General features: G+C 32.5%; 1 protein-coding gene across 1 annotated transcript in view; it reads right to left on the bottom strand.

Annotated features, from left to right (window-relative positions):
* LOC139514511 (plexin-B2-like) overlaps positions 1-19,435 on the bottom strand; it is a 77,456-nt gene that overhangs the window by 40,435 nt on the left and 17,586 nt on the right. The window contains exons 4-10 of the mRNA XM_071303869.1: positions 12,305-12,541; positions 11,197-11,379; positions 10,741-10,914; positions 9,730-9,927; positions 9,228-9,362; positions 7,626-7,693; positions 4,095-4,237 (exon numbers count right to left, since the gene is read on the bottom strand). Of these exons, the coding sequence (XP_071159970.1) occupies positions 4,095-4,237; positions 7,626-7,693; positions 9,228-9,362; positions 9,730-9,927; positions 10,741-10,914; positions 11,197-11,379; positions 12,305-12,541 (1,138 nt within the window). The remainder of the gene's footprint in view (positions 1-4,094; positions 4,238-7,625; positions 7,694-9,227; positions 9,363-9,729; positions 9,928-10,740; positions 10,915-11,196; positions 11,380-12,304; positions 12,542-19,435) is intronic.

The following is a 19,435-nucleotide window of genomic DNA, read 5'->3' as shown; positions in this document are numbered from 1 at the left end:
ATTATGATCATCTTTTTAAAATGAGCAAATTAAATTTGTTGCCAGCATCCTTTTCTTCAAAACATAAAAGTTGAAGCATGGAATAATGTCAAATTGTTCGAAATATTTAAAGAAATAAAACAAAACACCTGTTTATATTCCAGTTTTAAGGATTTGAAATAACATGTAATGATGTGTGGAATTTGGGTACTGACCTCATTACAGAATCATGGATTGTTCAGACCATAGAACTGCATGGACTCAAAATTAAATTGGTGTAGCTATATTGTAAACAAGGATAGTCAAAAAAAAAAAAAAATACGCACAGAATAAACTTTTGTCTGGTTCATAAAAAAAACCTGATAATATAGGTGCAATTTGGGTACATTTAACTCTCATGTTAGCAACTTCACAACAGAACTGCAAATTTATTTTCATGACAAAAATAAACTAGAGGCTCTAAAGAGCCTGTGTCGCTCACCTTGGTATATGTGAATATTAAACAAAGGAAGCAGATGGATTCATGACAAAATTGTGTTTAGGTGATGGTGATGTGTTTGTACATCTTACTTTACTGAACATTCTTGCTCCTTACAATTATCTCTATCTATAATGATCTTGGCCCAGTAGTTTCAGTGGAAAATGTTAGTAAAAATTTACAAATTTTATGAAAATTGTTAAAAATTGACTATAAAGGACAATAACTCCTTAGGGGGTCAACTGACCATTTTTGTCATGTTTGACTTATCTTTAGGTCTTACTTTGCTGTACATTATTGCTGTTTACAGTTTATCTCTATCTATAATAATATTCAAGATAATAACAAAAAACGTCAAAATTTTCTTAAAATTACCAATTATGGGGCAGTAACCCAACAACCGGTTGTCGAATCCATCTGAAAATTTCAGGGCAGATAGATCTTGACATGATAAACAATTTCACTCCGTCAGATTTGCTCTAAATGCTTTGATTTTTGAGTTATAAGCCAAAAACTGCATTTTACCCCTATGTCCTATATTTAGCCGTGGCAGCCATCTTGGTTGGATGGCCGGGTCACCGGACACATTTTTTAAACTACATACCCCAAAGATGATTGTGGCCAAGTTTGGATTGATTTAGCCCAGTAGTTTCAGAGGAGAAGATTTTTGTAAAAGATTACTAAGATTTACAAAAAATGGTTAAAAATTGACTATAAAGGGCAATAACTCCTTAAGGGGTCAACTGACCATTTCGGTCATGTTGACTTATTTGTAAATCTTACTTTGCTGAACATTATTGCTGTTTACAGTTTATCTCTATCTATAATAATATTCAAGATAATAACCAAAAACAGCAAAATTTCCATAAAATTACCAATTCAGGGGCAGCAACCCATCAACGGGTTGTCCGATTCATCTGAAAATTTCTGGGCAGATAGATCTTGACCTGATAAACAATTTTACCCCATGTCAGATTTGCTCTAAATGCTTTGGTTTTTGAGTTATAAGCCAAAAACTGCATTTTACCCCTATGTTCTATTTTTAGCCATGGCGGCCATCTTGGTTGGTTGGCGGGGTCACCGGACACATTTTTTAAACTAGATACCCCAATGATGATTGTGGCCAAGTTTGATTAAATTTGGCTCAGTAGTTTCAGAGGAGAAGAGTTTTGTAAAAGTTAACGACGACGGACGACGACGGACGCAGGACGACGACGGACGCAGGACGACGGACGCCGGACGCAAAGTGATGGGAAAAGCTCACTTGGCCCTTCGGGCCAGGTGAGCTAAAAATGTACAAACCTAAAGGCAATAAAATGCTTCGCCATGCACAGCCTGATATGACCACAGATGTACAATGTATATTTAGCATATAAGAAACATTCCAATTTTTTTTATGTCAATTTGTCATATCAAGTCAATCAATCAAGTTGAAATCAAAGATATTTTAATTTGTGACACTTCAAACTTCGATATGGACTAATTTGAAAACAGGTATCAAGTGAACCCAAACATTTCTATTCAGCAGAAGTCTCTAACTACATATCTCCTTAACTTCATATGATATTGATAGTATTAAGTCCTACAAAAATATTGAAAATGTGTACATTTATTTTTTTCTAGCTTCTCTCATGTGAAAGCAGTACATTTTCGGTCACTATTTATGTGCTGCGTCTAAATAAGAATTGTAACCCTTTATAGTGACTGAATAGGTTAAACAAATACTTAAAAAGAAACAGAAAAAGAAGACAACTTGGAACAGCACTAGCCATGCCAGTATATGTATGAATAAAAACTCAGATCAGAATAGCATGAACAATATGTTACTTATATCCTTGTGAATATATAGTGAGAAAAGTTATCAATAATTTTGCAGATAATGCTGCTGCAATTTCATCAAGACATTTTTGTACATTTTCTGTTAAAATTTTCACACAATCAGTGAAACATTCAAAAAGGCTAAACTTAATTTTTATTACTGAAAGTTTTAAACAATGACAAGTGTTTTATTTATCAAATAACTCATGTGTTTCTGTGAGAAAAAAAGTCCTGTGCAATCTTGGGAATTAAAGGGAAAGAAGATCATTTTGCCTCGCACTGGCGCATGTCAATTGTGAATATACTTACCAAATATATTTTCTTTACCATGATACTCATGTCGACATTATGAAGAAGTACACATCATAGGAAAAATGCACAAATTACAGATAAAATAATTAAAACATCCTATTTTGTGTGCATCTCCTGCCAAATCAGTATTTGTTGCATCTATATATACTATAGATGAGTATAATCCATGTAAATATGGTAAATTTTTAGAGAAAAACACAAAATATTGATAAAAAAAAAAACAATCCCAAAAATGTTATACCATAACCCCAAAATCAATTCTAACCTTTCTTTTGTGTATTGAACCTTCTAGTACAATTTCATGGATATCCATTCAATTATACTAAAGTTATTGTCTTGAAACCAAATGTGTCTTCTTGAAAACAACTATGGCATGATTAAGCATTACTCGAAAGCAAATTTTTGACATGCTTGTATTTCCCCATTTCCATTCTCAAATGTATTTTGCTGTCATATAAAAACTTGAAAAGTGAGCTAACAAAAAAAAAATATGCAAGAAATGTCATGAAACTGACTCTGAATTAGGACATGAAATTGATGTAGAACTAACAAACTGAAGATGATCAGCAGTGGCGGATCCAGGGGGGGGGGATGGTTCCGGGTGTCAGAACCCTCCCTTTTTATTGGACGATAAATTCATTTGAATGGGAGCATATAGTTGGAACCCCCACTTTACTCAGGGTTGGGAACCCCCCTTTTTAAAATGGCTGGATCCGCCACTGATCAGGAATACGAATGTTTTTTTGTTTGAGTCAGAAGTTTTAAATATTTTTAGATATATAAAAGTTAAATTTATTTTGCATTTCTGAAAGATAAAATCATTTTTGGTGAAGATCTGGATTCAAAATAATTTTTTTTGTCCTCTGCTTGAACAGATTTTTTTCATCAATTTGGGAATAAGAATATATTTTTTAGGAAAAATACCATGATCCCCTCCTGCCTTTTGAAGTTCAATGATCATTCCCTCAACATTTTCAATCTGAACTTATAATTTTATTTTATACAAAAACTATATGTTAATGTAGCCTAGGACATTCGTCCTGAAAATGCATGAAATATTTGCCACTGGATGTTAAACAACCAACAACCAATCAATATATAGGATATAGTATAGTCTTAGTATAAAGCTGGCATTAAAGGTAGCGCCTTCCTCATATTACTTAACGCTGATAGCACCAATAAAAAGTATTATTCAGAAAAGAAAAACGTAGATATATTGTCTTGACAAATATGCAATTCCATATACCCAGTACCTAATGAGCATGTGTATCTGATGAACTTATTTGACACTAGACTTCCAAATGTGTCAGCACTTCATGTTTAACTGTAGTATTCAATGATTTGAATCAATCTCGTGCTGGTTCATTATTGAAGCTAGACTTGCCTTAGCAGCATGGTGTCAGTATCATAAAAATCGTTATGAACAACTCATAAGTATACCAAACTTATAGTCCTACATGATTCATTTATACGAAATATACTTGTATTAAACTTTATGTGTCCTTACTTTGTAAACGGTTTTTGGACTGTTACGTTGTGACATTCTACCCCTTTAAGAACAACAGATATACTATCACTGACATTTCCTAGGTATTTTCCAGTAATCGTCACCAATGTACCACCCATTCTTGGACCACTTGATGGATACACCTGAATTATAAATAATTAAAATTAATAATCGTTGTCTATGAACTTGTTTCAATAGTATTTAGGTAGAAGAAGAGTCTTTTATGATTTGTAAGGTTACCAGTTGTGGCATTTTGTGTGACTTTCGTTTTGCCTCATGGACGGTGCATGCATAGTTGAAGACGCTCAACATGTTGATGCAACCATAATTGGTCTAATACGATTCCTTCCATGTTTGTGTGTCACCTTAACATCCTTAACTTATATCTTCATATTGTATTTATAAGAATTGAACATTGTTACAATGCCGTTTATCTCAAAATTAAGACATGGACTCAAAATGTAAACGATCATAACAGTTAGGTTTGACACGATCTTTCGTTAATAAAAAATAAAGAAATCTTCAAGTTATTATGTAATGAAACGTTTTCGTCTACAAAAAGTTGAACCAATTTTTTTAGTAGATTGTACTGCTCTCTTTATTATACACATGTAGGACATACCGCGAATTTTGGTTGTTCAAATCCACTTCATTTCGAGTATGTTTAAAGTTTGTGGCTTTCGCAATCATTCCACATTTTCTTATTTTATATACACCATTTTATATATGTTCTAATATCATTACATATAAACTTGATGTTCTTTACGAATGCTTATAATGTCTTGAAAACGTCAAACTATTTTTAATTAATGATATTTTCAACACATTTGAAATAATGTTATATCTGATTAGTATTTAAAACTAATTTTTACAGTTTCTTTTTCTTAAGTTATACAGTAACATCACTGTCCACGGCAATGAAGAGGAATGTGCACTTAGAAAAATGTTAGATACAGCATCAATTTTCCAAGTGGTGTTTATCCCTACCCGTACAAAATGATAAGGTGTATTACATCTAGAAATGCTTCGTAAACCAGGCTTTACCGGTAGTGACTTGTCCAGATCTATGGGTAAGGGAGCAGTAAACGTAAATGTGTAGCATTTACAGGCGTAGAAAATAGTTGACAACCTGCAGTCAATTGAAAAAAGCAAGGCGGAAACTTTCCTGTTGGCGTAAACTGTTAGAAGGGCATAAATCATTATACCCATAATGCTTTGTTTTAAGATCATGGGAATGTTTTTTAAATTTGGATAACTGGTATAAGCGTTGCACATATGTAAGTTTGATATACTTTAGGGAAATAAGCTTTGTTTGTTGTGCTTTCGGGAAGAATTTAAAATTGGAATTATGCAATCAAAATGATGACTTGAAATTGTGAAAGGAGGGGAAAGGAATATACATGTGTGAGTTAAACTAAGTTATAATGTTTTTGTTTTACAATGAATATTAATTCTAACTTCTGGAAACGCTCATCTTAGATAATTACATTTAAATAGTAGTATCATCATTGATTGTTTTAGCACAAATGACATGACTTTTCAAACCAACTTAGTCGAAATGCTATTTGTATTATAAGAAAAACTAACTGTCATATTTCTTTTAAATATAAACTTATTTGATCCAGTGTCTGTGTAACATTGTTCTATTGGCATAACTTCTTCAATAGTCATGACAGATGATATTTCAAGTTTTATGTCAAACAAAGAGAAAATTTAAACAACAGTAAAAGTATCATATAAATAAAGCACACAAACAGGTTAATTCAGGTATAGTAGTATGTAAGGATATAACGACTTGTTTATTTATTGACCAGGCGTACTCATTTGCATATGACGCCTGGTATTCTGTTGACCAGGCGTACTCATTTAAATATTACGCCTAATTTTACGCCTCGTTTCCGCTTTGTGACGCCTTGATTTCATTAAACACTACGATGACACCAGGAGAAAGTATCATTTCTACGCCTAGTCTCCGTGTCATTTACAGGCGACACATGTTGTACATGTGGCAAATGAAATATAATAAAATGATTGGTGTAGATTTTTTTAAATTGAGAATGGAAATAGGGAATGTGTCAAAGATACAACACCCCGACCGAAGATCAGATAACAACCGAAAATCCACCAAGGGGTCTTCAACGCAGGGAAATACTCCTGCACACGGAGGCAGTCCTCAGCTGGCCTCTAAAAAATATTGTGCACTAGTGCAGTGACAATAGACGTCAAACTAAACTGTGTACTATATAATTTTTTATTCATTGTTCCATTCAAATAAAGATGTCGATTCTGATATGTTTGATTCATGTGCTAAAATGATAAATTTTCCTGTAGTTAAATTGTATTCCAAGTGCAAGGAGTATATTTTTTGTAGGTGTATTTATAACAGAAACAACAACAGTTTAATGTAGTATTAGTGTAATTCAAATTTAAACACATAAATAAGTTCTTTGTATCATTGTTTTTAATAAACATGTCATAGGTAAGTCAAATGCATTTGATGGCAAGGCCAAAAAGGGTTTTACTGTTTTCATATGCGCAGTTTCCGAGCATTGCAAGTTATAAATCTAAATTTTTAAGAAATAATTCCTTCATGTCATGCTCTATGCTCATTTTAACATGGGTAGGCATTATATTTGTCGATATTTTACACTGAGCGTTAGCGAGGTGTAAAATGAGGTCAAATATAATGCCTACCCATGGTAAAATGAGCATAGAGCATGACATGAAGGAATTATTTCGATTCTAATAGGACAAAAACAGTATTTTTATAAGTCGAAGCGTACGAAATTACCGTAAAAATGTTTGGCTGTTCCCGTTTCCTCCTTGAGTAGTCTGCGTTTCAAATTTGATAAGTTTAAAAACTACGAGCAGGGTAAATATATGTTGTTTCATAAAAATATATAATAAAAGTTTATGTTAGCTGCTTAAATGTATATATTTTAAAGAATAACGATGGAAATAACGTTAATATAAACAGTAAGTTCGTGCGCATGTGTCAAACATATTTTGTGCTCATTAGAACATGGCTTTGTTTACAAAGCGTAATAAGGACGTCATATTAGAATCATGGATAAGTGCTACATATTGTAAAAAAAATTATAATTATAATTCATCAAATGTCTTTAAAATCGATATTTTGTTCGTCAATTTTTTCATATGCGCCCAACATAAGAATTAATTATAACAAAATATAGACAAATATGAAAATAAAATCAATTTAATCCACCAACCGTTTTTTGCATCAGGTCAGGAATATGACTGTTGCTTTCCATTCGTTACATGTGTAACAGCTTTTGATTTTACCATTTATACATTAAACCTTACTTATGGGTGTATGAATAAACTCCTGTATCAAATATTTACATTTTGAAATTGAAAAGGGGAATGCTTCACCAGAATATGTTTTGGATAGAGATAAAAGTCGATGGGGTTGATCTTTCGTTTCTAAATTATCAGACATCGTGTCAAAGAGTATGGACATCACGTAATCAATGACACTTTGAGACTGATCTTTAATTTTAAGTCTTGTACCTGATAAATTTCTGGTGGACATTTCGAAACGTAATTGTCTGTAGAAGTGGTGTAGAAACAGGTAGGATCTGAAACATACATCACTGACTATCAAATCATTAGTTATGATTTTTCACACTGTGTACATGTACATGCTTCGTGTTACTGATATTTTTCAAAACCCTGTTTATGAACAAATTTGAAAGAGATGAAAGGAATAGAAACCGTTCTCCGAAAAGAAGAGAAAACAAATGTTATTTTTTTGAAAATCTGAATTACATACTTAAACGTGTCACGGTACTTGTCTATCCCAAATTCATGTATTTGGTTTTGATGTTATATATATATATGTTATATTTGTTATTCTCGTGGGATTTTGTCTATATGTGTTACATTTTAGTGTTATGTCGTTGTTCTCCTCTTATATTTAATGCGTTTCCCTCGGTTTTAGTTTGTTATCCCGATTTTGTTTTTTGTCCATGGATTTATGAGTTTTGAACAGCGGTATACTACTGTTGCCTTTATTTAAAGATAAAAATGAAATTTATCAGTAGTATAAGTTAGATACTTTAAATAATCTATCAGTAAGAAAAGAGAACACTCTTGGGGTTGCATGACATGTGGACTAAACTGAAAACTACAGTTTGCAGTGGAGGTTTGAGTTCCGCAAACTGGATGATATAATCATTGAATCACATTTTGTATTAATAAAATATTTATACAAATGACTTAAACTAAAACAAGTATGACTTATAGTGAATGTTAAAACCAGTTCTTACTTCATACTATATAAGAGTATGATCGATACAAACATTAACAATACTTTATATTAGAAGTGCTTATATCCCTCGAATCAAATTAAAAGATTTTTGTTTTAATGAAAAGTTTAGATTCAGTAAAAAACAACAAAGATGTATTTCATCAAAAGATGAGGGAAAACATGAATGTTTGGTAAAATTAGATAAATAAAAATTCAATTGTTTAAGAATTTTCATTTCGCAATTACAAAGATACATAATACCTACAACTTTTGTAAAAACAATAACCCGACTGACCATGTGTGATAGCAATCAAATATAAGATTATGCAAATTGTGTACCTCAAGGTCGTTACTAATACTTGTTACTTGTGCGTGAATGATGTATATAAGTGCAGTTTCAATTATCAATTAAAGTGTATTCATAACATAAAGAAAAAAAAGAAAAGAAACAGACTGTTACCATCAAAATCAAAACGGCATGAAACTTGTGAGCAGCCATGAGTACAAATCCCAGAGTCATTGCACTCTTCACCAAAGGAATAATGTTAACAATACTGCAAAACCATTATAACTAATTGAAATATCACGGAAATGTTGATTACTGTTTCGTTAAAATGCCTTTTGAATCGTTTAATACTAGTGGTTTGAAATACGCAACGTATCTTGTTGTATTTCAGTATCATTAAAATCTACACGTTTGACTTAGATAATAAAAAAAACAAGTTCTTGTGAGGAGCTTACAAAAAAGCTGCCGCTCTCAGGGCCAGTACGATACCAAGAGACTCCGAGGCGATAGAGTTCATGCTATTTTTCATATTCTTATTGCTAGTTTATATTTGAAATAATAATTATACTTTTCATACCTAATTCACATGTGTCTCCTAGCCATTCATCTAAACAGCCAAATATGCAAAGTCCTGTTTTAAGGTCACAAGGTCCACTACAGTTTAATGGACATAGTTTTGTGCAAAGAGACCCAAATTTTGAAGGGGGGCAACCTAAAAACACATTAAGGATATAAACATAATTTAGTTATTATAGTCTTTCAGGGATTCCAACCAGATATTCACTGAAAAAGTATTATAATTGTTGCCTATTTATTCAAAGGTCATCTTTTTTTTTTATTAATGATGTAAAAAGCTTGACTCTAGTTAATAATTATCTCAAATAGTCATGTCACGGTTCTACATCACTCAGGTAACAATGTGTGTGTAAAGTGCTAGCTGCAACAGTTAATATATACATGATGTACCTTTCAAACAAAATGTATCAAGTGAAACTGAAGAAGCCGCCAAACTGATTGAATTTGTACCATTACATATACAAAATGTTTTGAATTTGATTTTTGTAGTGTATAACACTCACCAGCAATCCCGATTTCGCATACTTCAGAAATATTTCTCTCGGTAGGTGGAGCATACACTAGATATCTGAAAACGCGTACGGGACTGATGCTAATTTCAATTGGAAAAGATTCATTCCTATATATGATAGTTTCATCAGCTATACAACCGCTGGAGTTTGACGCGTAAATGGTATGATTACCTTCTTGTGTATCGTTACCTGAAACATAAACATTATAACTTTATGTACATGTGATGCGACACTGAAAATTCAGTAACCATTCTATCAATAAATTGTTAACATATTTTTTTATTTTTTCTGGAGGGGGCGATTTTTTTTCGATGCGAGAAAAAGAAGCTTTTCAAATAACATTTATAATATTGAAAGGAAAGACCAGTGTACAGTCAATTAATAAAATTTTTGGACAGCAACAAATCAATACTACTATTTCAATATATCATTATTAATTTGCACTAAACTTATTGTGAGAAATGGTTTTCCATGTTTTGTAAAACTGTGGTATTTTTAGATTTCATTTACACTGTGAGAATTGGCTATTGCTTAATATTATTTCGAGTCATTTTATTTCAATGACAATTGAAAACTCGTTAAAAACTCGTTTAATATTATTTTGAAACTAAATATCCGAGTTGATATCGAATCCTCACGAGTTGTTTAACCTTTTGTCCTCGTTCCAAAACAAAATTACAAAAGACATTACACTCGTATTTCAGTTGTACATCCACTTTTTGTAACATTATGCTTATGAGAACAAATATTCTATTCGTTTTCGGCTTGTAACTATTAAGGAAAACACACAAAAATAAGCAAAAAAAAATCCTTGTAGGGAGACGCTGACATAATTCTTGTTTATCACGTACTGTGTGTGACAATGCAAATGTTTAAAATAATGTAATGAAGGTAAACAATGATGGGAAAAGGGAATGTCTATAGTAAACAATTCAACAATTGATATAAAATCTGAATATTACATATGTTATCTGTTATATTAAGAAATATATTTAAACATACCAGCGATAATGAAATATATTTCCGTCACAATACTTATTTCCTGAATATCAATCTGTATCCATGTATTTGAACCTTCAATACTAGAACACGATGAAAAATTGCCGTCATTTACTTGAACAGACGAATGACTACTATTTGAATTCTGCAAAACTGAGCCTGCAGATGCCAGATTATCTGTAATATAAAATAAATCGAAAATATATTTCATTGTCTGTTTTGGCAGATATGTTGGTTGATACTGCCGACTTGAGACTAAAAAAGATTGTTCATTATTACAACCGTAAGGAAAGAATACATCCCGTGTATAATTAAATTAGTGTCAATTGCTTGGAACTATAATACGATAGATTAGTTTTTAATGATATCTTAATTAATTTGCACCTCCAAAACAACTTGCATTAATGCTGAACCATGTGTTATAATATATTGAAAAATAATTGATATGAAACTGCTTACATTTGTTACAACTCAATCCAGTTCTATTTTCCTTACAACCATCTAGTAAACAAAGTGCATTACAAATACCAGGACACTCACATCCCCAAACACAGGAACCATTTCCAGGAAAGCAATGTTGATTTATACAATGTTTTGAACAAGATTGTGAGCAGTTTTTACCCCAAAAAGTCTTATTACAGCCTAAAAAAAAACAAAAAAAAAAACAATAAAATTTTAAATATTTGCCAATGCTATGTAGCATAAGATGTCGTTACAATCAAACATGTCTATTCGGCCGGCATTCTTTGTGCATCAGATGTTACAATCTGCAACTTCACATACAAACACAGATTTTAGAAGAAAAATTATACAATTATCTAATTATTCATTAATATTAAATGTGGTTTATATCGGTGTATCGAGGCGTTAGATATATAATAAGTCCTATTCATGTTTGGATAGTCGTTAATAAGCGAGGATGTTGCATGATGATAATACTCTTTATCTTCTATCTGATATACAGTTCAAATGATATTCACAATATGAATTTCTGTTTTCATGAGGTTGTGCTGCTAATTATTGCATTGAGAATTAAAAGTTGTATATACTATTCCTTCTAATTCACTTGTGAAAGATTTCATTAGAATTTAAAATGATTGATTCATTCATTGTGAAAAAGAATACCGTTTAAATATAACTTAAATTGTAATGGTTGGTACATGGTGATTGACAAAGGTAAAAAATGTACTATGATATATGTTAGAAAATCAACAAACAATACATAGTGATAACATGTCCATTTTCAATTGTTATCTGTTAAATATCATAATGTGTCAATTTAAGTAGACATTTCTTGGTATACATTTATATATAATTAGTCATTTAATTTGCTTTGCAAAGCAAACCTAAACATTGAATTAATATAACAAGGTTTGGGATGATAGGCAAAAATTAACAACTATGTAATAAATAAAAAAAAACACGTTTTGTAACAGATGAAGCAATTATGCATTCGTTTATTACGATATTCGTTTGGGTGTTCGGGTTTTGACAATTCAAACTTTTCATTATAACTGTACATGTGTTAATTTGCAAATGACAATGCACAATATAGTGCGTAACTTACCATTTATTGCAACGTAACACAACTCAACAATAGGTCCATAGTGCCGGTTATCGTTCTCCGTAGATCCTATATCATCGTAATAGATAACATATTGTCCAAGTTGATAACAAGGAATACTCTGAGTTATGTTTGGAAGATTTGTAACGTTACCAGAATCTTCATAACATAGGTAACCGCCAGGTGGAATTGTTGATGTGTTAGCTACATACAGCTTAAATCCGCTCATTCGATGAGCGACTACAAAAAAAACTATATTTTATTTGGATATAATATTTTGGACATTTGTGACATTTTCATCTCCCCTTTTGCCAAATTGTGTCAAATTAATGCAGATTGTTGTCAACACCAAAAAGAGATTACATCTCACCATTTGAAACCACTGAAGATGTTGTTTTCATACATACATGTATGAATATCATATCGAATGGCATTTATTTGTTTGACAATGAATTAAAAAAAAGAGTTCTATGATTGCCAATGACACAACTCTAAACAAGAGACAAAATGACACAAAAACATATCAAAAACAGGTCACCATTCATACAAAGTAATGAACAAAAAACAAATATGTAACATAGAAAACGAAAATCACTGATTACAGGCACCTGACTGGGGACAGAAAAAAATTGGCGTGGTTCAACTACTTTGATGGCGCTAAACCTCCCGTGATCTTAGACTAACTGCACAAAGCAATAAACGATAAACAAATTTGAAAAACAGCAATTACCGAAAACCACTGAATAACGTGCTCCTGACTTTAGAGATACAAAATAAATCATACATAAAAGACTAAAATCAGTTATCCAACATACAATGGATGTAGTGTAAATACGTCATAAAAAGTAAGAGAAAAACCTGACCTTGTGCAATTCCAATATACAGGTATCGACAGACTATAGAGACATGAATGAGTTTATATTGGTCCAAGTTATGACTGAGACAAGCTCCCGTTCAGTTATCTATGTCATGACATTCTCTTATTAAAATTTGTTTTGCTCATAGATTGACAATAAATTGACGAAAAGACAACCTACCCTATTTCTATTTGTGATATTTGATATGAGATGAGCTCAACGGGAAGTTTCAGTAATTCTTATACTCGCTTACCATTTAGTTGAGATTTGATGCTTTACCAGGCGTGAATATGGCTGATAAAAATTATCAAGCTACCCGCTGCCGGAAACGCACCCAAGATTCATTGATTGAGGACAAACTTAGCAAGAACTGTCTATAAAGGAAAAAAAGACACAACATAGAGAAAATAAGAAAGAATGTAAAGGTGGTTGAACTTAATGTTTGGAGGTATTCACAGAAGATATTGTAGTTGCAGCAAAGTGAAATGCCTATTGCACACAACAAAGGTCGGCAATGACATATCATATAATTGTTTGACCAAGTAGGAGAAAGATGATCATATTTGGCGATCTGATGTCAACATCGGCCAAAGATTCATGAATATAAGACTTTTACAGAAAGCAGTCATCACAGAAATTCATCGGTAGTAAAATTAAATCAAAACTTGTACTTGAAGAAAGAATCATACCCAGAGACGAAACTTTCATTTCCTCGTTCTCTTTAATAATCCAGTAGATCGTCAACACGTCATGACGCTAGGACGACAGATGCACCCGACTAGGTCGGACTTATTTCTACGAAAAGAGTCGACGGGGTGACCCTTCGGAGTCCTACTGGTTGACATTAGACTTGGTACGCCAGAGTCTTGAAGACTCCGTACTGATGTCTTGTAAACATACAGTGGAGTCCAAAAATTCACCCTGTCGCTGTAGAAGAGATGAAGGACGATTGCAGTTTTAATAAAGAAAGCATAACGTCAAATATAGAGAATGGCAGAGAAGAACTGATAGCTTGTCGAGACTGTGGACTAGTCTTTGAACACCTTCATGGCGTAGAGAACAATGCAATTTAGCTACCAATATCGTGAGAGGCCATGGATTTAAAGGGAAAACTCGATCGACGTTTGCTACTCAGACGACTCACCTACATATACAAGCGAAAGACATAAAACTTTTGTGCTCAACATAATCAATCGTGAGCAGAAATGACGTCATTGAGTGGCTTTCACTTTCCTGCATCGGGACCACCTGAGTTACTCCCTAGGACGCGCAACAGAAACATATCAGCAACATTTTAACAGACCCAGTAGTGTGTTTCCCGATGCAAAATACAACCCGAATATTCTGAAACATATGGACTTTATTGCGCATATAACATGAAAATGAGATGTCAGAGTGTAAGGATGGCAGATGTTTTAAATGCCTTTTCTTCGGACGACCTGAATGCTAACGACAAAAAAAACTGATTGCCTTATTTTCATCACGAACCCTGCTGGAACACAACATTTTATTGAAAATATTTAGTGTAATTTAAGTTATATCAATCAAAATAAAATGACTCCTTGTATATTGTTTTGTTTAGCTTTTTATTTATGAATGTATTCTTGTGTTTTAACAATATAATAGTTGACAGACGACATTTGCTGCTTCTACTGCTAAGAAATTTCGTACTTATTCAAATATACTGCTGCTGCTGTTTCTGATGAAGATGCTGTTGTTGTTGTAAATGCTGCTGTTGTTGTTGTTGTTGCTATTGTTGTTGCTGCTGCTGCTGCTGTTGTTGTTGCTGCTTCTGGTACCGCGGCTGGGAATGCTTGTTTTTCATATGTCGTCGAAGTTTGTGAGGCTAAGAATAAACGCTTCGACCTAGCTTGCAATTGAACATCTTCACATTTCTGCATTTTGAGCGTCACTGATGAGTCTTATATAGACGAAACGCGCGTCTGGCGTTTTAAATTATAACCCTGGTACATTTGATAACTTCATACATCAACCATGTCAACCACCGGTATACGAAAAGTAACAAAATTTCCTTTTACAATATGTGCATTTGTTTTGAAATCTTCTTATTGTTCTTTCAAATAGTGAGTAAAATTAACTGTGTGAAACTTCTTTTTTTTATTTAGTTATTTTTTTATAACTTAAAATAAAATAAAATGACCTTTTTAATTACGTGACAACTAGAAGGGTCATACCTTATGAAGAGTTTAAAGGTATTGAAAATAAAGGCGTTAATCACCCCGACCATATGAGTATATACCTCTATGGTCATGACCATACGCGTACCGTACAAATACTCATATTGTCTGGAACATAAACACAGCGTTGGAACGGAACTGTACGGTGTTTTAATATTTTGGTCATTCGGGAGACTGTCAAGCGGTCAAGCGGGGCTACGACATTCGAAAAACAACAAGTTGATGAATGTAAGTTTTGATTAACGCAAACGTTACAATATTAAGTTTCTGCTTCAAGATTTGGTAACGAAAACATTCTACATATATATATAGACCAATCAAATGATGTAAGCGACATATACAGTCAATAACTTCATTTTTAATTATTTCTTTTATATAAGTTTGAATTTTTCATTATTAATTAATTATTTTGAAATTTAGCTTAATCTTACTTTTCATTAATTTGTTTGAAATCCGTGATAAAAGAATTATGTTTTATTATTTGAAAGTGACTTATAGACCCAATGGGTCGGGTGTATTTTATTGTGTATGTAATATTTTTGTACTTTATTGAAATGTGATTACACATGTCACTATAATAAACATTTACTTACTTACTTACTTACTTACTATACAGCCGGGCGTTTTCTATTAAACAGTTGAGCCCGAGTAAATCGCTCAAAATTCTTCATCAACAGCGAATAAAATTTCAAAAAAAAAATCAAAATGATAATCATAACTTCACCAGTTTTTACAATTAAGCCTTTGGTGATATATAGTCTAATCATTCTGAAAGTTCTATAACGATTGTTTCAGTAGAAAATAAAATAAATCAATTTTCTTGATGTTGGTAAGTATAATTGACTGTACAATCCCTTGCTCGCCTGCTGTACAATCGCTCGGAGCCTTTCTGTACAATCACTTGGGCAAAATAATAAGATAGATAACATATCTGTTTCATGTTTTCTGTTTCTTAACTCAATATTGATGTATTAAATATATAAATAAGAGTGAACATAAATTTTGTCATTGTTTTCCAATTAAGCTTCAGTCAAGTACACCATTCTAACGCAAACGTAGCTTTTTCTTTACCAAAGACACATAAATCAAAAATCAGTATACAAGACAAAAACGTACAGCGCACATTATAATAAATCTCGATTAAAAATAATAAGCTCGTCACACAAAATTCAGTCAATAAAGTCATTATTTCAAAGATTTCACTATTTTCTATATTTAAGTTTTTGGAATTGATTTCAACTTTGGTCACAATATAAAAAATGCGAAGATTTCCTCTGTTTTCTGTGACAGCTTATATTTTAAACTTATAAATACTACGGCCTGATTATGCACGAATAATTGTCACTGGACGATAATTAAGCACTAATCAATCAAATATCATTTATTTAAATACACATCATAATATTTTAAATACAATTTAGCGTTCAATCTCCAATTTTTCACATAGGATATACATCATGGACGGAAACGAAATTTTCAAATGTATATATTGCCAACTGAGAAGAGATTTCTGAGAGATTATAGACCATAACATAATTAATCATGGTGATTTTTTGTTAAAAATTAGAATCGTGAACAATTTTCAAACAGCCACACAGGAAAGAACGAAAAACAAAAATATCATTTCAAACGAAATTTTGAGGGATGGAAAAATTATAATTCCAAATATAAAGACAATGACTTTGAAACTTTCGAGACTTCCCGAGGATAATGATCCATTTTTGCACTTTCAAGAAAATATAAAAGGTCTAAAATGGAACTACCGTTAGAAACAGAAATTTTTGAAAGAGCAACCGAATTTATTTTCAACCAAATACAAGATTTACCAATACCACAATCTGATTTGCAGGATGAACAGGTAGTAAACATTATAGAAACGCATGAAGAACATTTTTTAGATACTGATAATTCACTGGAGTTGTATGAACTTTCACTGGCCGTTATCCCAACGCTTAAGAATGAAAGGTAAATAGACTCTTACGTGAAGTTCAATAGGCTTGTGGCCGGAAATAATCTGCCTCTTAAAAATATTGCATTCTTGTTATTTGAGGATGTTGTTTCGTGGTATTCGTTGGACGACTCTAATAAAATGCGTTTTGTCCCGGAGGTGAAACAGTTTTGGAGAATAGACCTCAAACTTTTTAAGGGAAGGTTTTCTGAGAATTATGAGTGGCATGAAACATCAAGGTCAAGATATTCAGAGACATTAGAATCCCGAAGATTCAGCAATTAACTTTACCGTTTCAGATCGTAAATCATTGGATGGATCAGATATATCAAAAAATCTAAAAAAAAGAATTTTCCATGAAATGATTGATATGCTACAAGAACACGACCAAGACCAACTTTAGACATACAAAATATGTCATGATGGAAAGAAATTAAATGCCGGCATCGATGGTAAAAAAATGGAAACATAAATCTTTGGGGATATGAAGGCCCTCCATCGCTTCAAAATATTAAAAATAGGTATGAGAATGATTTAAAATGCATTTCATCGTTAGAAAGGGCCATTTCTACTCTTGATATTCGCCACATAACAGATTTGACATATGTGCCTGAATCTTGCAAAGATGGTATTATTGAAACCGGTAAAAATGTTTTTACATTGTGAACGATTGTCAGCCTTGCGTAAAGTGAAACAGAAGAAGGAAATCTCACTTGAGAAGATTAAAAAAATATGCAGAACTCCGGAAATGAACGAAAATATTATAATGCCATTAGCGCTATCAGAACTTTCATCTACAGAATTGGTGCATGCATTGATAGACTACTAAACTTAGTTGATACGTTAGGGTATGCATTATCCGTTATCAATGATGTGTCTTTTTTATACTGTAGAGGTAAACAATGTTATTTGTCCGAGCAACACAACTATGTTTGTCTGACAGGAATTCAGAAGGATACAATCAAAAGAGACGATGTGTCTACATTAGAAACAACATTTATTAAACATAAATCTACAGCATGGAAAACTATACGCTCATTCGCTAAAGTTACAGGAAGCACATATTTTGATGCATTTGGTTTAGGTGGACTCAAGAAACAAAAAGAACATTTTGAATATGTATTGTCAGGAAAGGAAAAGACAGAACCTAGTCCAGAGGTTAAAAAATACATGCAACATGGTACTGTTAATGAAATAAATTGTGTAGCGACTCTGGCGTCAACAGTTCTTTCTGTTTTTATCCTACACAATCATATTTCGAAGAAGGATGTAAAGTAGACTACTTTGATAATACTTTCATGATCCTTGTGAGTCCCGATGGTAGTTTGAGATCATCATGTGAATTTGGAGGTACGAAACCTTGCTTTGCTGTGGAAATAAAATGCCCATACCCTGGTAACGTGTACAAACCGAAGGTTTACTATGAAATGCCGCATTATTATGTTCCGAAGATTCTTATTGAGATGTCAGTTTTAGAAACTAACTGCATATTTTGTCTCTGCTATAGCTTGGAAAGTACAATAGTTTTTTAGGCAGACTTTGATTTTATCAGATAATGTCGAGACTTACTCAATGTTATGGAAAACCAGACAGTAAGTGTATAACGAAGCTTCCCAGTGATTTAAAGGAATTTCAAGAAAAAATTAAACAGTATTGTAAAGACAATGTTCGGTTAATTGCAGAAGTACCATCAGTAGTTGCCAAAACGTGTGGTCATAATGAAGTATCATCTGATAAAAATGACGCAAAATATAATCAACATAAATCATCACAGCAAATATCCGCTGAAAGTTGTACAGTTTTAAATTTTAATAAGACTGTTTATGAAATTATGGAAACTGTCAAAGAAGCATATGGGCTAACACGGCACATAGCAACCGAAGTGGTAGTTTATCTCATATCCGATCTCAACCGATCACACATACCAGAAAGGCAACATTCCGTCCCAATCGGATATGCCATGAAAGAGTACAGTATGATAACAGATGTAATGCGAAACATGGTAAATGACATACTGGAAAAATGTTATCACGGAGGATTGTATGTTCCTATCATTTCTTTTGATGGCCAATGGTATACAATTGCCGTTCGTACAGTAAACAACAAACCACTTACAAAACTCCAGCTAATG

The sequence above is a fragment of the Mytilus edulis genome, chromosome 1 (genome assembly GCF_963676685.1).
Source record: "Mytilus edulis chromosome 1, xbMytEdul2.2, whole genome shotgun sequence".
Classification (NCBI taxonomy): domain Eukaryota; kingdom Metazoa; phylum Mollusca; class Bivalvia; order Mytilida; family Mytilidae; genus Mytilus; species Mytilus edulis.
This window is presented reverse-complemented; position numbering and strand designations above follow the sequence as displayed.